Source organism: Peromyscus californicus, unplaced genomic scaffold, assembly GCF_007827085.1.
Source record: "Peromyscus californicus insignis strain IS unplaced genomic scaffold, ASM782708v3 Scaffold_21__1_contigs__length_65335640, whole genome shotgun sequence".
Classification (NCBI taxonomy): domain Eukaryota; kingdom Metazoa; phylum Chordata; class Mammalia; order Rodentia; family Cricetidae; genus Peromyscus; species Peromyscus californicus.
Window position 1 is genome coordinate 8661529 of NW_026294514.1, and position 24457 is coordinate 8685985.

The window sequence follows — 24457 nt, forward strand, 5'->3', positions numbered from 1 at the left end:
TGTATTTGTGTATACACATGTGTATGCATCTGTGCATTTGCATATGTGTACATGTGTGGATTATATGTAGAATTTTCCATGGCTGAGCTCACATAATGTAGAAATATTTGTATCTTGCTTTCTCCCTTAATGCTACACTACAAATACTTCCATGTGTTATTTTTTCACTAACAAAACTGTAAATGGCTATATAATGTCTGTAATTTGGAGCATTTACCTAACAAGCCCCCAGTTAACAGACATTAGAGGCTCTTCCCAGATGTTTGCTACTAAGAAAAACAGAAGAATAAACACCTTTATGAAGATTCCTCACACTGCAGACCACTTCCCGCCGGCAGCACCGTTAGAAGCAGAACTCCTGGACTAAAAGTCTGCATCTTTTTAAGGCTCTGGACAAGCAGCAGAAAAACAACTTTTAAGAAAGGCTGTGCCAGTTTACATCCTGGTTCTCAAACACTACCTCAGAGTCTTCCTGGATCTGGGAAGAGCTTGAACTTCCAGGCCAGGATCCTGTGTTTTGTCTTGTGAAAAAACTATTATCAAATCCCCCAGTATCTGCACATCCCTTCAATGAGCCAATGAATCCTACTTTTGCTCATCCTAATCAACGCCACAGGGTTTTTCGGTTTGTGTTTTTGTTTTTGGGGTTATTTTGGGGGGGGAGCAGTATTTTTTACTTGACAAATATTCTGTTAAAATGTCAGTTGATAATGAGAAAATAAAATAATTATCAAAAGTATGTGGCCCTTGTGAAAGAGGCAAAAGCGTCACAAACTGCGCTCATCACAGACAGATTTGAGGTGCTTCCCTCTAACAGGCTTATGTGTCTAGATCGTCACTAAAGACTCAATCCGCTGCCAGCAAGTCTGCGCATGCGCAGCTGACAACCCTGCTGCCTTTGACCACGGAGGAGAAATATCAACGGCGGCCCGAATCCAAACCCTGATCTTTACTCAAGCTTGTGTCGCTCTGGGATGACGCTCATTTTTAGAATACATTATTCAAACAAATACAGTAGGATCATTCTTGTCAAAGTAATAATTGGGTATCTTTCTACATATAAATAAGTAGAAAATTCCAAAATGTTTACCAAATTGCCAACAGAAGTTCTGATTAGATAGGTCCTTCAATGATTTCATTTTAGTTTGCAGTGAGTGTATAGTTATTTCATAATAATAAAAATGATAAAGTTAATTATTGTGACCATCTAGGGAACAGAGAGATACCTCACTAGAACCTGATTTTAGGAGTTTCTATTTAAATTAATTCATTTTTATGACCTGATTGTATTTTTGGCAGCCACTCGGCCTCCATGGTTACCCCGGCGTAGTGCAGGGCATATATATCTGTCTAAGGACCTGAGCTGTGGTCTACCTGAAAGGTCAACCACAGAACTGAGGTAGGGGAATGGGGAAGGAGACCCATAGACTTCAGAGAAGCCTTTGTTCTGGACACCACACATAGCCACATATCCTTCCCAGCTGAGAGCCACCAAAGGTTTCTGAAGACATGCCAGGGCCTAGAATTACCATCCTCAAATATGCCAAAAATTGAGGAGAGAAAGAAGAGGGTAAAACTATCAACAAGGGTAGAAAACCACCTTATTCTGTGTCTAAAAGGTTTCCCGTGGATGCTGTCATGTCTGTTTAAAGCCACATAAGAATCATTACCATATGTATATGCTTTTGCTGTCATTTAAAATACATTTTAGGGGAACGTCATAACAATAGAAAATAAGAGAGACTTTGCATTTGTATCTGAAAATATGTTTCCATTAGAGTAAATCCTCTGGATGAGGGAGTTTTTATTTTATCAGCACTCTACAGACATTTCCATTTCCACCTGAAAATATTTAAGCCTTGCTCAGAGCATACATTAAAGATCTTTACCATTCATCCGAAGGTTGCAGGTTAGATGCGGCCAACTGATCATTAATGGTCAGTGAGTAAAATAAGCATTTTCCACATTAAAGGCGTGCGTGGCACGTTCAGAGGGACGATCAGCCTTCATCTGAAATTAGCTTTTCACTGCACAAACAAGAATGGTCATCCTCAGTTGCTTCAGAAGGACTGTGAGCCAAAAGGTCAAAAATCACACTGAGCCCTTGTAAGCTAGTGCCTTTAGAAGCTTTAAAAATAAAGAGAGCTTGTACCAGGAGAGTCTAAGGCAATATCATTTTTGAACTTTGTAATTTGCTGGACAGGATCTGAGGCAGCTGCCTCGTGCCAGTCGCTGGATCGGATGGATGCCCCTGATGCCACACAGTGTCATCTTCTAGGCCCCACCCCCCTCTTGCTGTCACTTTGCAACAACAAACGGTGTGATTTGAGTCCAAGTACATTGTTTTTTAACTGAAAAAGAAAAGGTTGTGGGTGTTCTGAATTGCTTGTTTTAGTGATTGCCTTCCCAAATGATGCTGGAAGGAACCAGGTTTTTGTGTAGATGAAGTAAGCCTGGCTGGAGAAGAGAATCAGAGAAATGCTCTACAGAGGCCAAACATCTAAGCGATCTAACAGAACAAACAAAAATACAAAAGACGTTCCTGGTGCGTGGTCAACTGTGTCCCCTTGGGATAATGCCTTCCAGCTCCAGGACACAGAGCAGCTTATGTGAGCTGTGAAAGCTCTGGAGACTGACATCAGGCCACGGGGAAGCAGGGGTTGGGCCAGAGCAGGAGTTTTTCCGAATGCAAGAAAATAAACAGGAAGAAAGAAAAGAAGGTCCTCTGCTCCCTAAGAAGAAAGGTCAAAGGGAAGAACTGACAGTTCTCATGCATGGAACGAAAGCAGAAAGCAAGCATCAAGTTGTCCATCTACGGGGACAGCTCTGTCCCAATCTAGGTACCTCTTAGACCCAACTGAACTCAAATAGAAAAGAAAATTTGTGAACACCACTGTTCCTCTAGGGAGATGTATGTGCAGATGGCGGTCGGGAGGCTACTAATAATAGACTGTGCTCCAAACCCTGTTCTCCTCCACATGCTACTCAGAGAGCCCAGCTCGTGACCACTGGATGCTCTGCCTCACTCTCTTCACCTTTGAAGTGAACTTGATCACGTTCCTCCTGGGATGGTGAGAAGGAATTATATAGGAGTATCTAGCCAAGAGTCTGGCACAGCATGAACATTCAGTCAAAGTTAGCTCGATCATTACATGTACTAACCTCTGTGTTACAGCCACTGTATCTCATCAGCTCAGGCCTGAGCATCCTGGCCCACCCGTAAACTAGGTACCAGCCAGTCAGTGATGGGATAGGCTATAACAAAGGGGCCTGGAAACTAAGAACTGCGGCTCTTTTCCTCACTTTGAAGTGCACCAAACTCAAAGTTGGACTGATGGAGAAGTCAAGGCAGCCAACAGCCCCTGAAAGTGCTATAAGCACACTACTATGGGAGAGGGAGCTGAGCCATACTTGAATTGGAGGAGATGCAGAGTGTGGTCCAGCAGAGGGATAGACTGGTAAAGGAAAAACAAAACAAAACAGCTCATAAGGGCTGAAGAGCTGGCTCAGTGGTTAAGAACACTTACTGCTCTTGCAGAGGACCAAGTTCAATTCCCAGCATCCACATGTCTGCTCACAACCACCTGTCACTCCAATTCCAGGGAATCTGACACCCTCTGGTCTTTGCAGGCAACAGGCACATGCATGATACACATATACACACACAGGTAAAACATTCATACACACAATGATTTTTAACTCTCCAGCCTTGTCTCCGCCACTGGAGATTGCTTTAATAAGAGACAAACCTTTTTGTTCCATATCGCTAAAAGCCACTGGTTAAACTCACATAAAAATATTCAAGGGGCTGGGGAGATGGCCCAGTGAGTAGGAGCACTTGCTCTGTAAGCACAAGACATAAGTTCAAATCCCCAGCACGTACATGAAGAACTGGGCATGGCCGTTCGTGCACATAACCCTGGCACTAGGAAGGAGAGATGGGCAGACCTGAGACCTTGCTGACCAGCTTAGCTGCAGCCCCAAGCTGCTCAGGGAGACACCCTGTCTCAAAGCCATAAGGTAGAGCCAGGGGAAGACACCAAGCATCCTGCTCTGGCCTCTGTATGAGCTTGCTCAGGCACTCACACATATGTTCTCATATGTACACCACACACATAACATACAACACATAATACACACACCAAAAGAGTATGCTAAAAATATATTCTTAATTTAAGCCTTATTTGTCTTGAGGGGGACAGATACTTTGTGAAAAGCCTGTGAGAAATACAACAGGCTAAGAAAAGACCTCAAAGGGAGAGGCCTTTATTTATGGATGTCTATGGATCATGCTGCAGGCTAGGAACAATGGGTGTTCTGCAGTGAATTTCCACATTGCCTTTCTTGACGCAAGGAAGCTTGCTCAGGTGTCTTCTCACACGGCTTCACCGGCATGGTTATAAATGTCAGTTTACGACCTGTGTTGCTGCTGTTTCTGCTTCCTAAGCATCATCAGTGACTGGTTTTATATATATATTATAAAGAGAATATATACAATATACAAATATATATAATATTCATAGAAATATATATTTGGTTTTTATGACTTGAGTACCTAAGTTATAACTCAATGCTACTAACTTTCCATTGCGCCCAAAATTCTTTCAGCTACAAAATAAAGAGATCCAAGAAAAGTCACTCGCATTAGAATTTTGAGAATTGGAAGATTTGAGTCTATTAAACATAGTTTAGACGTGACCAAACGGACCAGAAATGTCAGCTGAATGCCTGGCCTAAACTTGTTTTTTGTTATTCTTGCTTTCTGATTGTCTCTAAGGCTTGCTAAGATCATCTAAGTTGTGCTGTCAAAGTTAACCTGCTCACAGGTGTCAACCCTGACCCCAGGGCTACCATGAGCTGTGACGCGCAGTGAGTCTTCAGGGACTTTGGCCTCCGAGACAGCCCAGTGATGCTCAAGTCCACTGCTGTTGAGCGTCTGGAAAACGGCTGTGTTACCTGGCTCTCCCAGCTCTCCATCAAGCCTCTGCTTTCAACACACACTCTTACCTGCTTACCCCGAGTCACCTGACTTCTTCTACTTTTGTCCATGTGGTTTAATGAGCTGAAACTTGGGGAACTTTGTTGGGTTCAGCAATCTAAAAATATCTTAGACCAGCTGTTAGAAAATGCAAGCTATAGAGGCTTAGCTTCACTAAAAGTGAAAAACTACAGTGTTTTAAACCTGGTCATCTCTCCCAACAGCTGGGCACACCTGTTTTTCACCTGTCAGGAATTGACTACAACATGGTTTTACATTCTCCCCACTACTGGAGGAAACTAAACACAGTATCACAATGCTCATGTAGCTGTTAAAGCCAATGTAATCTGAGAACACTGTTAAGCCCCACCGAAGCGGGTCCCTTACCGTTCTGGATGAGGGTTTGTGACCGCGTGAACCTTCCATGGACAGCCGTCATGTGCAGGGGACTTTTGCCGTCCTTACTCTACAAAACAAGAAAGGAGAAACAAAGGAGTTGTGAGCCAGCATCATTGGCCTGGAATGAACTGGGAAAACCACTCTCGACATCCTGGGAATAGCAATTTCAATTTTGTTTTAAAAGTGTGGTCAACAACTACAAAGAAGAGATAATTTTGAAATAAAAAGATAAAGATCCCAAGAGGCAGAGGCCGGGGAGGACTGGGACAAACTGTCTTCTGGATGAGATGGGACTGACACTCAGGAACTCAGAGCAGTTCCTCTTGTGGAGGAACCCTCCCCTCCACATGATCAACCCAGTCCACATTCCAGCAGGGATGGATTCCAGCAGGGATGGGGGCCATGCCCATGAGCCCTCACCGCCAGCTGTGAGCTACTGACCACTGAGGGCTGCTAACGGAAGGAGAGTCCCTGGTAAGCTGGCCTCGCTTCAGTGAGTGGCCTCACACCCATGCATCTATGGTGGGGAAATCTGATCTAGGGAAGGGCAATTAAGTTTGATCAAAATACACTGTATACATGTATGAAATTCACAAATACAAATATTATATACAAAAAAGTTGCAATATATAAGACTTCTCCAGGTACTATGTAACACCACATCTTTAAATTTTTTAAGTTGTATTATTTCTATGATTGTGTGTGTGTGTGTGTGTGTGTGTGTGTGTGTGTGTGTGTGCGTGTGTGTTCAATGGTGGGAATGGGGGACAGGGATAGTATACATATGGAAGCCAGAGGATAGCTTCATAGAGTACATTCTCTCCTTCCAGCTATGTGTGGGTTCCGGGGATCGAACTCAGGTCACAGGCGTGCACATCAAGTACCTTTTCCTGCTAAGCCATCTCACCAGCCTCCTTGTCTTTCAATTTAAAAAAAACTAACAACACATCTTAAAAACCCTTAGGGAAGTGATCATCCAAAATGCTTTCTCCTCCCTTGCCATCAGCTGACAAGGGACATCTCCTTGGTGTACTTCTCAGCTTCTAGAAAGGTAAGTGATCTGTGAACTTGCGTGGACCTGTCTGACCTGTAGCTGACTTAATTGATACAACTCTCAAAACTAAGGGGAAACCCTGCACCATCCCTCCATTTTACTTTAGATACTAAAATGTGTGCTCCATTTACTTATGTCTTACTCATGATTAAAAAAAAAAAAATGAAACTTCCTAAAACGGGCTAAGACAAAACATAGATGTACAGAACTTATCTACTGAGTGTTATCATACCAAATATCAGACTCCCACACAGCTAATTAAGAAATAAAAATGAGTCTGAAAGAAACTGTCATGATTCTGGGACAAAAGCATCTCCAGAGGAGCAGGTATGCAGACTTCACCCAACTCACAACACTCCACACAGCACTCTGAACCCTGTGATTACGTGGACCTGTTCCTATTCAGTAGGAACTGTGCCTCGGAGCTTGAATGCAGCTCCTTTTCCAGGCTGCAACATGCAGAATGAAGCCCTGGAGGTGTGCTGTGACGGCAGCAGCATGCAGGTATGTAACAGAGATGCTGCATGGACTGCTGCCAAGCTGTGACATTCAGTACGGGGAAGGAGTTTGCTAAAATAGTTTTAAGTTGATGATACGTTTGGACTTACAGTGAGGAGTGACCATATCTTCATTGTGTGTTGATCTTCAATGTTATTACATTTTAATTAATTTATTTAATGTGTATGTGTGTGGATGCACATATGGAGGTCAGGGGGTAACTCGAGGGAGCCCGCTATTCTCATCTTTTATCATGTGGTACCCAACGTTCTAACTCAGGTCCACAGGCTTGGTGGCAGGAGCCGTTACTTGCTGAACCAGCTTGCTGGCCTTGGGTATTTTTAAAGCTTGTATCACTGTCATTTTCCTAAATATCAGTAGAAATGTTTCCTCAAGTCTGAGGTTAAAAAAATGAAGTGCCGCCGGGCGGTGGTGGCGCACGCCTTTAATCCCAGCACTCGGGAGGCAGAGCCAGGCGGATCTCTGTGAGTTCGAGGCCAGCCTGGGCTACCAAGTGAGTTCCAGGAAAGGCGCAAAGCTACACAGGGAAACCCTGTCTCGAAAAACCAAAAAAAAAAAAAAAAAAAAAAAAAATGAAGTGCCACACATGAATATTCAACCTTAGATAAAATCTAAGCATCTATGCTTTAAAATGGCTTTGTTTTTAAAATCCCTAGCTGAACAATCACTAAATAAGTATCTCTTAGAGGACCCAGATCCACCCCTACCTAGGGTGCTGATTGGTGATAGGAATTCTGTGAACCAGCTCAATCTACTGATTCTGAACGGGCCCAGGGTATCGTCTCACGCTTGCATGGTAGACTCAAAGGCAAGAGCCATGCTTTAGACTATAGGTTGTTTTGTTTCGGCAGAAGGAGCTTTATTATATCCTAGGTATTCCTTTGAAAAGAGTAAAGTAGTTATCCAAACTCTATGCCAACGGAAGAGTTAACCACAGTGGTAACTACATCCTAGTTGAAGAAAAAAAAAAATACTAGAGTTAAAATTTTCTTCAGTAGATGGGAGGAAAGCTAACAGGATCTATGTAATATGATTATAGAAGGAATCAGAAAATATGGAAAAAAGACAGATGCCTGGCACCTTTTAAAGGAAAAGGAAAAGCCATTGAGAGGATGAGGTTGTCTTCATCACTGACCTTGAAACATTCATGGACATTTCTAAAAACCATCTAACTCCAAAGCTTGGTCTGGGGTGCAGACAGTCCCAATAACTCAAATACCTGGGAACTGCTTTGGAATAAAGACTTAAAAAACAACAACCAAAAAAAAAAAAAAAAGAGAGAGAGAGAGAGAGAAGAAAGAAAGAAAAAAATCAAAAACCAAAACCCACAAGCCCTTCAAGCAAGAGGGATGGCAATCTGAGACTCACAGAAAGCGAAGGTGGGAATTTCAGAGCTGCCACTAACTTGTCCATAGATGGTGCTATTTCTTAAAATTTTGTTCCAGGATTTGCTCTTAAATTTAATATAAACACATAAGTAATTATGATTTAATTAAATGTATATAAAGGTATAAACACTCCAGTGTTTAGGAAATATCTTGGTAAATAGTGAAGCCAGTGCCTTCCCATGCCTGGAAATGATTGCGAGGGCTCTACCAAGGATTACTCACTTGGTAGCTGAACTGCGGCTGTGAGCCAAGCAGAAGCAGGCAGTGGCTAGTGCAGAGACTGCAAAGCCAGTCTTGCAGGAAGACGGCAACCACGCTCTGCTCCTTCGGCTGCGTGGGTCTCTAGTGAAGGCACAGACAAGCAGAGATGACCGCCGATGGTAAAAAGATGGGATGTTTGGTGCCGATGAGGCCCACTTCAGATCTACCCGTGCTGACTGTTGCCTTTGTTCACTGACTAATAAGGCTAGGCAGTAGTAGTCATTTGTCCTAAGTTTCATGGCTACCATTTGGGGCTGCTTTGCTTACATGTTATGGATGAAAGGGTGCTCACTGTTTCAAAACAAAAACAAAAATACTGAAAACCAACGCCATTCAAAGGGCAATGCTCCTTTGGTCTTCAAAACGTAGAACTCAATCAAGCTAAAACTACAACTCTGCTACACTTCATTTTCTGCCTGAAAAATTCTTCACACTGGCCCCTGGATGTTGCTACCTGTCACTGGAACTTTGGACAAGGGCAACATTGCCTATGTGCTCAGGAGACTCTATTCAATTCTTCTATTTGTTTAAGGCTCTGCTTTTATGGGGGAAAATACTTTTCTTAATTCCTAGTCTCCCCCAATTTCCTGGGTATGTTTTCCTATCAGATTTAAGGCTTTGAAAGCTTTATTTTGAGAATTCACTTAATTAAACAAGAAAGCTCTTTTAAGTATGGTCAAGGCCTGAGTCATAAAGGAAAGCTAGCATGAACTAAGATTGCTTTGTGACAAACAGTAACCCTTTTTGCAAGGTAGAATCCAACACTGACCTTGAATTAAACAGAATATTTCAATTGTCATGATCATCATGCTCCTCAGGAGCTCATCTTTTCTTCTATTCATAATGTCTTATTTGCTTATCTTCCAACACACACACACACACACACACACACACACACACACACACACACACACAAAGAAAAATAAACTAAGTGCATCAGTTTACCTCCTATACCTACTCATGTTCTTGACATCCTCTCAATGAATGTGAACAATATCAAATGCTTACTGTATGACAGATTTTGATCTGTATAATTTAGGTATGACAACTATGTTTAATCTTCACAACATGACCATGAAGACAATGCTATTATCTCCCTAACTTTACACATAAAAAAAACTGAGGCTCAGATGGGTCGCGTTTGGTTAGTTATCTGAAGTCAATGCTAGGATTGACTGATCTATCTGAAGCTAAGGCAGTCTAGCCCCGGATCAAAGCACGTGACCACTCTATAGTACCACCTCCCTTTCCCTGGATTCCATTCCTCATCTCCAGCTCCCCTCTCTTCCCTTGCCAAGCTCTGTTGACTCTCTCTCTCTGCAAAGTTTCTCCCTCCAGAGGCCCCTCCCATTCCTCATCTTCAGGACTCACAACCTGGACCAGTTTTACAGACGTTCAATTACTGCGAAGCCTTCCCATTTGCAGGTCTGCTACAGTTACGCTTATTTTTTTCTCAGGATGAAAAAAAAACACTTTCTTTTGTATTTAAAAATAACATGCCCATTGATCACAGAGGGTTTTCAAACTGTGAGTTCAGTGGAGGGTTACAAAGATGGTATCTTTAACTGAAGTCCCTCATCTGACTTCCCTTGAAAGACCCACAGATGACCACAGATGACACAGTGACTGTTTAACCACTTGTGTGCTTACCTTAGTGGTCAGGGTGCTTCCTGGTGTTCCAGAGTCCCACATTCTATACATTCTACACATTCATTCTATACCTAGTGCTGAGTGGTAAGGGATGGTGGAGGGCACTGCTTGGGATATTCTGCCATGGGGCAAGGGTGTTTCAGTACAACCCAAATGGGGAACGTTGAGGGCACAGACACACAGGCTGCCTCCACCAGCCACCATGGTGAGCCGGTAAATCATGAGTTCACGGCTCCCCACTCCCTTGCTCACACCATTCTCAGTTGGGAATGTCCTCTCTCGAATTATTTCTGTGGCTCCTCTCAATTTATAATCTTCTTAGCTCAAAAACAAGCTCGGTTTTTGTTTTGTTTTGTTTTGTTTTGTTTTTTTATCCCCAGACAAGAAACAAGCGAACATGTGTGTCATCTACTTTGCAACGTTTCACTACTCTTTTGCTCTTGGTACTCATCACATGCTCTCTTGCCTCCTAGCCATCCGGGTGTATTTTATCTCCTCTATTGTGAATCTGTATGGCCAGAGATTACATCTCATCTTCAAGTTCCCTTCCCTCCACTATCAAATCAAGAGCAGAGCAGTCCTTAGTCAACTCCATGGCTGAAGGAATGCTCACAGCACTTGGGTCACTGCTCCATCACTGGAACCACTGTTATAGCCTGCTGGGAGAAAGCATCTGAAAGCCATGCTGGGGATGGGAATAGTCAGCCATTCCTCTGTGTTCTCAGCAGCTCTGCCCAACCAGCTAACCACAGGTATCTGTGTTAAAATATGGGCTGAGGTGGCACTTTTAAGACCCGACATTCACCCTGAGCATTCATTAACCCACAAAGGAGATATGATTGGAGCCTTGCTGCCTGCATGCTGGTACCATCATACCCGGAGAGGCAACCCAGCAATTTCCACAGCCCCTCAACCCAGGATAAAGCTGTGTGGATCAAAGTGCTTCCAATTCACGAACACACAGCATAACTGACAAGGGTTGCTTAAGTTCTAGGGCTCAGTGCAAAGGTGTTTAAGGCAGAGAGACTGAGGGTCATACCTGAATGTTCACATCGGCCCCATTGTTTACTAACAGTTCCAGACACAGAGCACCATGAGTGGACGCCGCTGCAAAGTGCAGCGGGGTGAAGCCACTGTTGTTGGGCTGGTTCACATTAGCACCATAGTCGATGAGCTCGTTCACGACAGCATCTTGGCCGTTGTAGCAGGCAATGTGCAGTGCTGTGTTTCCGTATACATTGATTTCATCAATCTGCAAAGCGTCCAACACAGGGCAATTAAAATCACTGGGGCCAATTTACTCCGTTTGCCACAAAAGGCCTAATGGCCCTGGCGAGGGAGAGGAAATATCCACATAAGTCAGCATAATTATTCAGAGCTCACTTGCTCCCCAGCAGGTATCCCGAGAGTGCCTCTCTCCCTCCCCCACCTCCCACCCCCAGGAAAGACAGGTAAAATTGAATATGACAAAAAATGACCCATGAGGTATCAGAGGTTTCAGCCTGTGGAGGGGTTTTCCCAGCTGGAGGGAGACAAACAAGACAAAAGGCAAAGACACTCTCAAAATGTCAGAAAAGCAAAGAACAAACCCCAAAGTCATGGGCTCGGGAACAGTGACTATGAGAAGAGGGGACAGGGCTAGCAAGAGAGGTGACTTGTGGACCCCGTGCCCTTGAGTCCGGCTCAGAATCAATTCCGTTCTCACTCTGGAGCCTGATACCTCACAGGCTGACCCACCTGCGGGACTGAGGTATGTCGTCCACAGCTCCCTACTGCTTTCCCAGACCTGCTCAAGGGTCAGGCATCACCACCTTGGTCTCTCACAGCACCCGGTTCTCCTTTACCCAGGGGTAAGATACCCTGAGCATGACTGTGCCTGGCTGAAGGAGAATGGGACTGTAGAGACCCACAGAGGTTTCCTAGTGAGAGCTTACTCAGGGTCTGAGAACCTGAGCTTGCTTTACCCAGCAGGGCTGCATAAGGGGCTGATTTGACCACGGGTGTGGTTACCAGGTGTTTGGAAGGGTCTGCACTTGGCTGTGTGGTATGTTTTAATCTAGTAAGGGGGAGGTCTTTTGCCCCACCCCTTGGCATTGTTATAAAAAGCCCTTTTGAAGAGACAGAAGGGACCATTGGGTTTTGATCCAGGTCCTCCCGAAGCTATCCTGTGTTTCTGTCTTTCTCCTCTTCACTATCTTTCTATCTTAAAGCTTCTTATCCCTCTCTCCTCCTCACAGGAACCCTTTAAAAGGTGGGAGCTGGCCTCCCACAGCCGACTGTAGCTCAACATCCAAGTCCCTTTGTTCAATCCCTGCCATCCATTCTCCCTCTTGGACTGTGGCCCATGATTTCCCAGGTCAGCTTCTGGGGGTCCTCTTTACATAACTGATTATTACATATTACACAGGATATAAATGTTAACCAGGAGGTGGTGACACACGCCTTTAATCCCAGCACTAGGTGGAAGAAGCAGAGGTAGGCAGATCTCTGAGTTTGAGCCTAGCATGGTCTACAGAGCAAGATCTAGAATAGTCAGGGCCACACAGAGAAACTATGTAGAAAGAGAGGGAGAGAGAGATGTATATAGTCTCCATGTATAGAGTCTCCATGTATATAGTCTGTTTCTGGTTGCCTGCTATTTAATCAATGCCCCTATCACAATTTATCAGCTCACATAAAAAGAAATACAGGACCCAAGGAAATAAGTTTTCCCCCACTTGAATAAAAATGCGAACAGGGTTGTATTTCAGAGCGGGAGAAAATGCAGAAAGACATGAACCGAGCTGTGGCACAGCCCCTGGGCTTACCTCCACCCCCAGGTTCAGGAGATGCTTGACAACGTTGATCTGCCCATTGGAGGCTGCAGCATGCAGCGGGGTGTAGCCCTTCTTATCCTTGCAGCCAACTTCAGCGCCGTGGTTAAGAAGCAGGGCCACAACCTCCAGGTGGCCTTGACAGAACAAAGCAGCAAAAACACCATTAACCTTAAATAGGCAACGCAACAACGTGTTGCATCCAAAAAGATCATTATTAGCTCCTTTTTTTTGTTTGTTTGTTTTAACCACCAGTGTTTTTCTGATCCACGCTGCCTCATGGAAAATAGTCAATGAGCATTTATTGAGTACCAACTCTGTGCGGGACATTGTATCAGTCCCACCCACGGGAAGAAGGAGGATGAGTCAATAAGACTTGAATGAGATGTAGCAAAGGTGATGGCTGTTCACCGTGACAACAAAGAACCAGAAAGTGACAACACGTTAGTGTCACAGCCTTTTGAAAGTTGTACTGAAGTTGAGTGTGCAATCCCAGCAACTGGGAGACGGACGACAGCAAATTACAAGTTCAAAGACTGCGTGGGCTACGGAGTGAATTCCAGACCAGCCTAGGTGGCTTAGCAAGATCCTGCCTCAAAACAGAAACAGTACAAGGGTTGTGTTAAAAGGAAAACCATTACCATTCCTCACCAAAAAAGCCCAACAGTAACAATTTAGTTTAGAAAACTAACTAAAGAAAAAAAATCAGAATACTCCCAGATTACGGTTAAATCTGAAACTGCCATTGCTTTGATGGGTTTTAATCCATTTAAATTTAAAAGGGCAATTTCTTATGTTACCCTGTAAAATAACTCCCGTAAATTATTCACTAAATAGAAAACCCTCCTAATCTCAACTGTTGTGGGCATTTGAACTCTGCTCCCTGATTCACAATGATAAACGTGTTTGGCCTTTATTTTATAATTGAAGATCACCCCAAGCTTAAGTTCACTGTTACAGACATCGAAGCTAACTGAAGGGCAGGAGACAAATACTGACTGCAAGACCTAAAGTCTGTGAAGGATGTGGCGGGTGTAGGTAGGGGTGGGAGGTGTGTGAGCTTGCGTCATCAAAATTTGATTCTTTATCTACAAAAAACGTGTTTATAGGACAAAATATTTTCAATTACTAGTGGTGCTATCTCAAGCTGTTTGTTCCCATTTTTACCCCATTAGCTCCTAAGAACTGTCACCCACATGTGTGCTTTCCCATCTGCATCCTGATGACATGGGTAATAATGATTTGACTTCTTCAGGACACCAAGATATTTTAACCATACATCAGGAGAGCAGAAGCTTGAAGCCCCCAGATTCTTTGAATAGCTCAGTGTACATTTTATCTAAACATCTGATTGCTTTTAGCCAACTCAAAGGTCTGTGACACTCAAAAATGAAAGAAGGGGCCGGGCAGATAGAGCGACACAGGTCTGTAATTCCAGCACTGGGGGGTGGGGTAGGAGGAGCAGTTCAAGGTCTTTTGCTACACAAAGAGTTAATTCTTACAAATTTTTAAGATTCTTGGGATCTGTAAGTCTAAGAATTCATTCAGAAATCTGTAGTGAAGTGATTTGTTTTATTCTTACCCCAATCCACTCTTTCCCGCCCCCTACAATTAATGTTAATTTTTGAAGTGATGATAAAAGACATGTATGTTTATCAAACTGACTCAAACAGGCAAAAATGCTCAAAAAAAGAAGCCAATCACCAATCGCTGGCGATACCATCTAATATTTCACTATTTATTTTCCAAGTTTCCCTTCACTGTTTAGAAGTTTCCACAGCAATGGAAAATATTACACATATTACCATATTCTATACGTACATACAGAATACGATACATGTCTGTATTTCTCTATGAGGCATCCCTCCTTAGTGCATCACAAGCCCTGGGTGTTTATAAACACACATGGACACCATTGCTGTACTCCCTACTGGGTCCCTCTGTGTGGATGCTCTGGAATTTACCAGAACAATATCCCCCGATGGGTATCAGCTTGTGTGCAACTCGTCTCACAGAACCCTGTCTTCTTTTCTAACTGATGGTTCTTTTCCAACCAGAAACACAACAGAAGGATCTTAGTTCTTCATGTCTCATGTCTGCATTGAAATCAACTGGGAAGACTATCATTTGTCTAAGATCTTTGTGCTGATCAAAAGAAAAGGACAAAACAGAGAGGCACCCTATGTCTTCAACTCCAGCAGAGTGAGGTGGACAGAAGGGAAGCCCGTGGGCCTCCACTTTGAACCCAGCGTAGCAGAAGCCTGATGGACGGGAACTCCACCACTTCTACCTACAAAGGAGCCAGGAAACTTTCCTCTCTTCCTTCCCTTGGTTTATTTCAAAAATATTTAGAAGTGCAGGGACAAAGAGCATGGTGTCCTTGCCTTGCTAAATAGTCTACTTTCTTTTCTAAACACTTTATTTGATGCCATAACAAGCTAACATACACGCAAAGTGTGTCGCTTTCCAATCCAGAGTGAAGAATGCTCAGGGAGATCCAGGCCATGAGTCATCCTCCCCCTCTGTTGGGATAAATAAGCCTCTGACAAGGCAGCTGGCCAACTGGAGCACTTTCCAGATGCCAGGAAAACGGGCCAAATCTTCATTCAAGTGGAATCCGACGCTTAAGTCAGACTTGCCCAAGAAAGCCTACACGGTCAACAAGGGCCTGTGGCTTCCGCAGTTAAGGTCATCCGCTTGTGGCTTTTAGTTGTTGTTTGTTATGTTGGGGATCAAAACCAGGGTCTTATGCACACGAGGCACTCGCTCTCCCATTGAGCTAGTAACGACACCTGCACTTTGCTTTCCACACACAGAATCCTCACCCATGTACGCTGCCCAGTGCAGAGCACGCCGGTCCTTCTTGTCAAATGCATTGATGTTTGCCCCTTTGGCCAAGAGTAGATTGACCATCTGGAAGATAAAAAAAAAAAAAAAACAATGAAATCAAGTGTTCCCTCTGCAATGATGAGGGCTCCTCACCGCCTACATGTGATCTACACCAAATTAGCTCAACCCTAACAGCAAGTCAGGGATTTAGACAAGAAAGATGGTATCACAGCAGGCCCTGCCACACATGCCAAGAGAAGACGGGTGTGACAGTCTACTTTCTCAGTTCATTATGGTCTGAATTTGAGAATGGATATAATTGCCCAAGTGACAGACCTCTATTATACTGACATTCACATAAAGTCTCAACCATCACAATGGCTCCATCTGTGGCTAACAGGGTCTGAGGAGCGTGTCCCAGTTCCCACTGAGGCGAACACTCACCTCCATGTGTCCATTCAGAGCTGCATGGTGCAAGGCTGTGCGTCCTCCTCGGTCAGAGACGTTGACACTGCTCAATAGTGGGATGATCACTTCTGCACACTTGACAGCCTTATTGGCTGCTGCCACGTGGAGGGGGGTCTGCCAATTCTTGTCTCTCGCATTGACATCGGCCGAGTGTTTAATCAATACTTGTACTGCCTCCTAAAACAAAGCAGTTTGCAGGGTCACTGACAAATGCCAATCAATACTTCCTGTGTATAAGGTCTTCTCAGGACACAGGGACTGTAGTGAGAAAGGAAAGAGCGCTCCCTTTCAGGCAGGCTGTGGACAAGACATGTCCTCTGAAGTAGAGAGTTGAAGAGGAACACAGAATGACATATTCACTCTCTCTCGCTTCGAGCCTGGCCGCCATCTAAAATCAAATATGCCTTCTAAAGACAGTTTTCTTTTGAGACCTCCTTAGATCACCTAAAAGCATCCATGTGCAGATGTGCACATCAGGTACAAGACCTGTAAGACAAACTTCCACAAAAACGTCCTCTAACATGAAAGGAGTCTGACTATTAGCCAACCAACTCCCAAAGCCCATCACATTATTGGACCCCTTTTTGGCTTGGCTTTGTTTTGGTTTGTTTTACAACCTGACCACTGTTTCCCCTCCTTCCTCTCCTCCCATGTGGTCCTTCCATGACTGTATCAGCTTTGAAGGCAAGGCGATCACGGCCGACATTTGGGTTACACTTTAAGAGTTCAAGAGGATGTACAGGGCAGGGCATCTCTTCTCTGCCAACTTTCCCCAGGTGGCTGTGAATGCTCCCACATTGGCCTTTCACACGCAGCTCCTACAGATCAAGGATACCCTGAAGAGCCATGACCTTTATTTTCCTCTCTACTTTTGTTACATGCTTTATCTCTGCCATTCTCCATTTCCATACTGTCTACTTCAAGACTCCCATCCTTTCCACGTTGGTAACATGAGAGGACTCTGTCAAGAAATACACGGCATACAGAGGAGGAGTTCTTAATTTCCAGAAATTCATTTTAAAACATGAAAATATTCACAACACAACTGCACCCACGGCTCAAAAAACATTACGGAAGAGGGGCCAGAGAGACGAAAGCCGGGGCAGGAAGTTTACTGTGAGACTCTGTCTCCTAGGAATGTGGGAAACTACATCCAGAAAGTCTCGCCAACATGACTGCCCGAATGTGAGCTGAGCAACAACAGACACACTACCACAAACGGGGGAAATCCTACACAAAGAACTACAGGCAGCTAAGGATGCCGAGAGTGGGAGAAAAGGTCTTCCCAGGGAGGAGCACACCGATTGGCTATCCAGTACCAAATGGTCAGCCCTGAAGACATACACACAAGTAACATCCCACAGACAGAGCAAGTATTAGCTGTGTATGTGTGTGTGTGTATGTGTGTGTGTGTGTGTGTGTGTGTGTATCAACAACTAGTGAAAAACAAGAGGCTATGAATTTGAAAGAGAACCAAGAAATGGTATATGGGAGTGCCCAGAGGGAAGAAAGTGAAAAGGGAAATGATAAATTACACTCTGCTCTCAAAATTTAAAATAAATTATATATATATATATACATATATATATACACACACACACATATATATATATATATATATATATATAATTTGGTTTTTCGAGACAGGGTTTCTCTGTGTAGTTTTGGTGCCTGTCCTAGATCTCGCTCTGTAGACCAGGCTGGCCTCGAACTCACAGAGATCCGCCTGGCTCTGCCTCACGAGTGCTGGGATTAAGGGCACGTGCCACCACCGCCCGGCAATAAATAATATTTTAGACCATAGAAATATAGTAGTGTAAGATGATTTGGGGGCTGGGGATGTAGCTTAAAGATAGAGCACTTGTCCATCATGCACAGGGACTTAGAATGAACGCCCAGTACAAAACAACAACAAAGATTATGTCATTAAGTCCATAAGCATTCAAAAATGGAGAAGGCCTAGTGGTCCCCTGGGATGACCTTTCCACTCACAAGCAGTCTCATTTCATAGGCAGGATGGCTGAAGTTCAGGGTCATGGCCCATCAGCCTGGCTGACTCAGGGGTCCACGTGTTTTCTACTAGACTCTCGTGAGATCAGCCAAAAAAGTATCCTGGCATAAATGTATCCAGATGTTAATTCTCCTTAGTTATTTATAATCTGAAACTATAGCTTTATCCTGTCAAACTGGCTTAATATATCTGATAGGAATCTAATACAATATTTAGACCTCACCAAATCTTCACTTTAAGAAGGATTTTGACTTTCAAACTGCATTCCTATTTCATGCATGTTAACCTTGGGAGTGCTTTATCTTGGTTTTGTGAGGAAGTAACTGTACATCTGCTTGGACGAATTTTTTTTTTTTTTTTGAATCAAAGATGGCTTTCTTTCCCTGTATTTGCACCCTGGCTAAAATTTAATACCTAGTAGTTTCCTCTGACATAAATTTACAAGATGAAGAAGAAACTAACACTGGAGGGGGGAAACCAATACTTTCTAAATTAAGAAAAGATACTTTAAAAGTGGCTTCTCAACCATCTGTGGTGGAGGTCTCGTTTTTAACAATTATGTTTTCAGCTAAAGTGTGGTGGTGGTACATGCCTGTCTTCGGGTATCTGTCTTGCTTTAGTGAGAATATCTATTGCTGTGAAGTGACACCATGACCATGGCAGCTCTTATAAAGGAGAACATTTAATGGGGGCTGGCTCACAGTTTCAGAGGTTTAGTCCATTATTGTCATGGCAGGAAGTACGGTGGAAGCATGGCAGCGTGTAGGCAGGCATGGTGCTGGGGGGACAGCCGAGAGTTCTACATCTTGATCCTCAGGCAACAGGAAGTGAACTGTGTCCCACAATGGGTATAGCTTGAGCATAGGAGACCTGCGCTCACAGTGACTCACTTCCTCCAATAAGGCCACACCTCCTAATAATGCCACTCTCTATAGGCCAAGCATTCAAACACATTAGTCTATGGTGGCCATACCTATTCAAACCACCACACCTCTCAGAAGCAGGAGAAGAACCATCACAAATTCAAGACCAGCATGGCATCCAGTCTCAGTGAAAATTTTTATTATTATTTCCAGTGCATCACAACCCAGAACTTTTGCAAAATATAATAAAAAGCAACTAGAATAAAAATTATAAAAGACAAAATTATTAACTTATTATTAAATCTAACAGGTATTCAATTTTTCTTTTGTGAGTTTGTTGTTGTTTCCTTTTCTTTTTGCTTGTTTGTCTTGTTCTGTTTATTGAGATATGGCTCCCTGTGCAGCACAGGCTCTCCTTGAATTCAAGACAGCCTCTGCCCTCAGATTCTCAAATGTTACAATTATGGGCACAAGCCACCCCACCTGAGTATGAAGTTATTCAATTTCTCTCCAAGTTTCTGAAAGCTCATAGGTAGTTTCTGAAATCTCACATTACTCTCAAATGTGCACTGTACTTAAACTCTCCACAAGTCACTATGGAGAAGTAAGGTTTAAAACTAGAAATGATTTTTTGCAGGTGTAAGCAATGTCAAATTTGATGAATTGTAAGTTGCTTTAGGTCAGACAAAGTTGCTTAGACAACTTTCTGCATTCTCCACAGTGTGGATGGTACGTTGCTGTGGAATAATCCCCTTGTATACTGTAAAGGTTTGTCACTCAAGTTTTAATAAAACTCTGATTGGCCAGTAGCCAGGAAGTATAGACAGGGCAACCAAATTAAGGGTGATGGGAAGGAGAAGGGCAGAGTCAGGAGGCACCAGCCAGATGCAAAGGAGGCAGGAGATGGACTTGCCATGCTAATAAAGGTACCACCACATGGCAGAGCATGAATAATGAATATGGGTTAACTTAAAATGTAAGAGTTAGCTAGTAACAAGCCTGAGCTACCAGTCAAGCATTTATAATTAATATAAGCCTCTGTGCGGTAATTTGGGGGAGGGGGCTGCCAGGTATTTGGGAGTTGCTGGAGGGATGGAAACATCCACTTACAATACCTTGGACATACTACACATTCAGGAACATTGGCGGCATAAACAAAGGGATGTGATCATTAGCAAGGTCTGTCAACAATAACTGGCACATATTAACAGGGCAGTTGCTGTGCTGTAGGCTCATGCACCCGAGGCCACACATGAATCCTGAAGGCTTATATTGTATGACTGTAATCCTTCAGGGCTTTTATCCCATATTGATTATAGCAATTTCATGCTCTGTAAGAACTGTATAAATTGGTGCTCAACCAATTTGCTCAGTTCATGGGATTATTCTTCTAGAAATATCCATTACCAAACAAAAATAGTCCCTATTATTATAATTATTACTAGGGTACAGTTATTCTATAAACTAGCAATACAAAGGTGTTCACTGGAGACTTGGGATAGGAGAGCATTCTAGGCGGCGGGGGTGGGGTATTCATAAAACCGCATCTTTGAATGTCAGGAAAGACACACAAAAGTATTTGCAGTGAGCTGGAAATCTCCCTACAATGCTGGAAGGTGCTATACATGTGGCTGGGGGAGAAAGGCATCAACAGTCTTACCCAGCTGGGAATCCTAGGAACTATGTCACCAACGGGCCTTGCAAGATATACCCACATGCACAACAGTGGCATGGCCATTATGGAGGTAATCAACATCCCCCTGATAGGATTTGAGGTCCACTCTTCATCTCCATACTTGATACTATAAACCCCACTCAAAAGCTTATGGTAGTGGGTAGATCATAGGCCCTAGGGGGAATTCAATTCTATTGTTTAACTAAATTAACAAAGTATAGAATCACCTTCAAAACATATATTTACATCCACTGACAATTACCACTCTCAGCATTAACCAGAAAAGTCTCTTTTCAGTGATCTACAGTGAATGCACACTTGTGGCTACAAGAAGGGATGGAAATAATGATGGTTGAGTGATCAGCCCTAAACAAGATACTTATACCATCCCCTCCAAAGCTCAAGAGACAGTGTGGTGGAATTTTATCTGTGCACCCCAATAAAACTTATCTGGGGATCAGAGGAAAAAGCCAGCTACTATATTAAACATAGAGGTCAGGCAGTGGTAGCACACACCTTCAATCCTAGCATTCAGGATTTCTGTGAGTTCAAGGCCACCCTGGGAACAAAGTCAGGCGTGGTGGCACATGCCTTTAATCCCAGCACTAGTTAATCATAAAAGTCTGGAGGTCTGTACAGACATACAGGAACTGATAGAGCTGGGCGGAAAGAGGAAGTGATGTAGCTGGGAAGAGAGAGGAAGTGAGATGGCAGGGACAGAAAGGCATATAGGTATGCGTATACAGGAAGTAGCTCTCTTTTGGGCTGAGGATTTTCCTAGTGGTAAGAACTTGTGGCTGGCTTGTTTTATCCCTCTGATCTTTCAGCTTTCACCCCAATATCTGGCTCTGGGTTTTTTATTAATAAGACCATTTATGATTTGTGTTACAAGACAGCATGGAAGATGGGGTGGAAAGAATAAAAGGGCCAGAAGACAGACTGCAAACTGCTGTCTTCTGGGCAATACATAGTCATTGCAATCACAAACCCTCAGCAACTGTGGATGTCAGCTCTGGATCTGCAGCAGAATGGGCCCAGACATGACCCAGACATGACCCAGACATGGACAGTTCACTGCTGAACTATTTTCAACTGATAGATTCAGGGAAAGAGGGTCATTGCCTTCAATTGTGTACCCACTGGTGCTCTACCAAGTTCTAAATGGAAAGTTCCAAGCCAATGGCTACACAGATGACCCTTGTTAAACTAAATGGGTCACAAAGGAAGACCAAAAGTAATGAATACAAGAAATGAACAGGTAGGGAGAAGCCAGGGTTCATAAAGGCAAGAGGAAGTTTTTTTTTTAAAGGTGGGGGAAGAGTATAAATTTATCAAATAACTAACTTAAAACAATATATAAACTTCTTTAAAAGTAATCCTAGTATCCACTCTTAGGTCTCATAGTGAGGCATGCATCAGAATTTACTGTATAAGATGAAGATTTCCAGGCCCAACCATCAGCTCAAGCAGGGCCATTGGGGAGAAATCTAGAACAATATCTTTTAACAAGCACCCCGAAGACTTCACAATACACAGTAAATTGAGTATAACCCATCTACATTCCAGGAAGTCGGTTATAAAGCATTCAACCCCAGAAAGATCTTTACTCCCAATGGCAGAAGTTTTCTACACAGAAGGCAAAACCAGATGGTTGCTGGTCAAAACAGTATCCAAGGGTGCTTATGTGATCTGCGGTGGTGCATGGTGTGTGAGCAAGGAGTGTCCTTAACCATACTCTTCTCCACTTTGCTATGGGATGTTCTGTATGCTCTGAATGTGTTGCTCTGATTGGTTAGTAAATAAAGTGCTGATTGGCCAGTACCCAGGCAGGAAGTATAGGCGGGACAAAGAGAGAGGAGAGATCTGGGAAGTGGAAAGCTGAGTGAGGAGTCACCAGCCAGACACAGAGGAAGTGAGATGTAAAAGTACCAGTAAGCCACAAGACACGTGGCAACTTATAGATGAATAGAAATGGGTTAATTTAAGATATAAGAACAGATAGCAAGAAGCCTGCCACCGTCATACAGTTTATAAATAATATAGTCTCTGTGTGTTTACTTGGGTCCAAGCAGCCGGTCGCAGTGCCACAGGAGCTGAACAGAACCAGAAAAATTTTAGCTACACCACTTACTGGCTGTAACACCTTTTATTCCATGTTTAACTTCTCTGGGGCCATACTTCCTAAGTTAGTATGACCAATAATACAATGTCAGAGGCTCAGAGGTTAAAGGAAATTAATGCTCAGAAGGCCTTTAGCACACAGTGAAGGCTCAAATTCTCAGAATGGCAATATTTAGAAAAACACACTGTCCTCAATCCAACACCCCAAAGACAGGATGCAAACAATTTTAACTTTTCTAACCCACACAGTCTCGGGAACAGGGAAGTGAGAAGTTCGGCAATTCCCCTTCAGTGCCACTCAGCTCCTCATAGCAGAAGGGGAAGACGTGAGGTGCCAGCACATTCACACTCGGGCTGCCGCAGGCCCCAAACATCACAACCTCGGAGGCCGTGCTGTGTGCTCCACGAAGGACCCCCCCCAACATGGCCGGCAATGCCTTCCACCCAGTGGGGCCTCAACAAACAAATGTTAAACTTTCCCATGTTCAACTCCGGGCTTGCGTGCCTTTAACTCTGTTTTCACAGGCGCGCTATTCCGGAAGACAAAGCGAAGAGGCAAGAGGAACCCACTGGGCAGGAGAGACCAGATTAAATCATTCACAGCTTTCAGAACATTCTCTCCAGAAGCCTCAAGTCTCGCTTCTCTCTCTTGGCTACTGTGACAAAGCACATTGCTCCAATACTTAAGTAAAAGTCTCTCCATTTCTCCACCACCTCGAAAAAAGCTAGAAAAAAAAGGTGGGACCAGTGGGGCATTAGGTAGCAGGCAAGGAGACAATGCTGCTTGGTTCCGAATTGTTTTGATCCTGGGACACCCAAATGTGTCAGACGATGATACTGGGGTGCTGCAGAGTTTAGAAGCCTTTCAATGGAGAAACTGTTTTTACCACACACTCATTAACAATTTCTGTCTGAGGAAAGGACGCATGGGCCAGCTCAGACCGAAAACCAGCATCCTCTTTTGCAAGTGCTAATAGCCAAATACAAAAACCAAACAAACTCCCCCTGGCCTTTCCCCTTAGGCCTACTCTCCCCCCCCCCGCCCCCCACTGCCCCCAACAGTCAGTAAGGGGAGGCACAAGAGAGTAGTAGGAGGACCAAATTCAAAAGAAAAAACGAGTCTGAATTTAGGACTTCCACGGCATCAAGCATGAGCCCAAGTTCAGCTGTTCAGTGAATAGTCAACTCTAATGAAGGACCCAGAGATTCCAGTTTTCACTAGAAACTATTCAACTGTGGCAGATACTACAAAGGCATTGTCTTTCGTGAGTTCACATTTAGTTCTTCCCCAGCAAGAGGCATCTGCAATCATTTTTTTTTCTTTTTACCCAGAAAACCTTGCTGGTTGGTTGAGGAAGGACCAGGTGCCTTTCAATGACATAGACGTTTAAGAACTGAACAGCCCGTCATTGGTCAGACTGGGCTCAG

The 24457-nt window shown here is 43.7% G+C and overlaps 1 protein-coding gene across 5 annotated transcripts in view; it reads right to left on the bottom strand.

Annotated features, from left to right (window-relative positions):
• Ankrd44 (ankyrin repeat domain 44) overlaps window positions 1-24457 on the bottom strand; it is a 260633-nt gene that overhangs the window by 90984 nt on the left and 145192 nt on the right. For all 5 annotated transcript variants that reach the window (XM_052749463.1, XM_052749461.1, XM_052749464.1 and 2 more), the window contains exons 5-9: window positions 16336-16536; window positions 15888-15975; window positions 13057-13199; window positions 11289-11501; window positions 5366-5444 (exon numbers count right to left, since the gene is read on the bottom strand). In XM_052749463.1, coding sequence (XP_052605423.1) covers window positions 5366-5444; window positions 11289-11501; window positions 13057-13199; window positions 15888-15975; window positions 16336-16536 — 724 coding nt within the window. The remainder of the gene's footprint in view (window positions 1-5365; window positions 5445-11288; window positions 11502-13056; window positions 13200-15887; window positions 15976-16335; window positions 16537-24457) is intronic.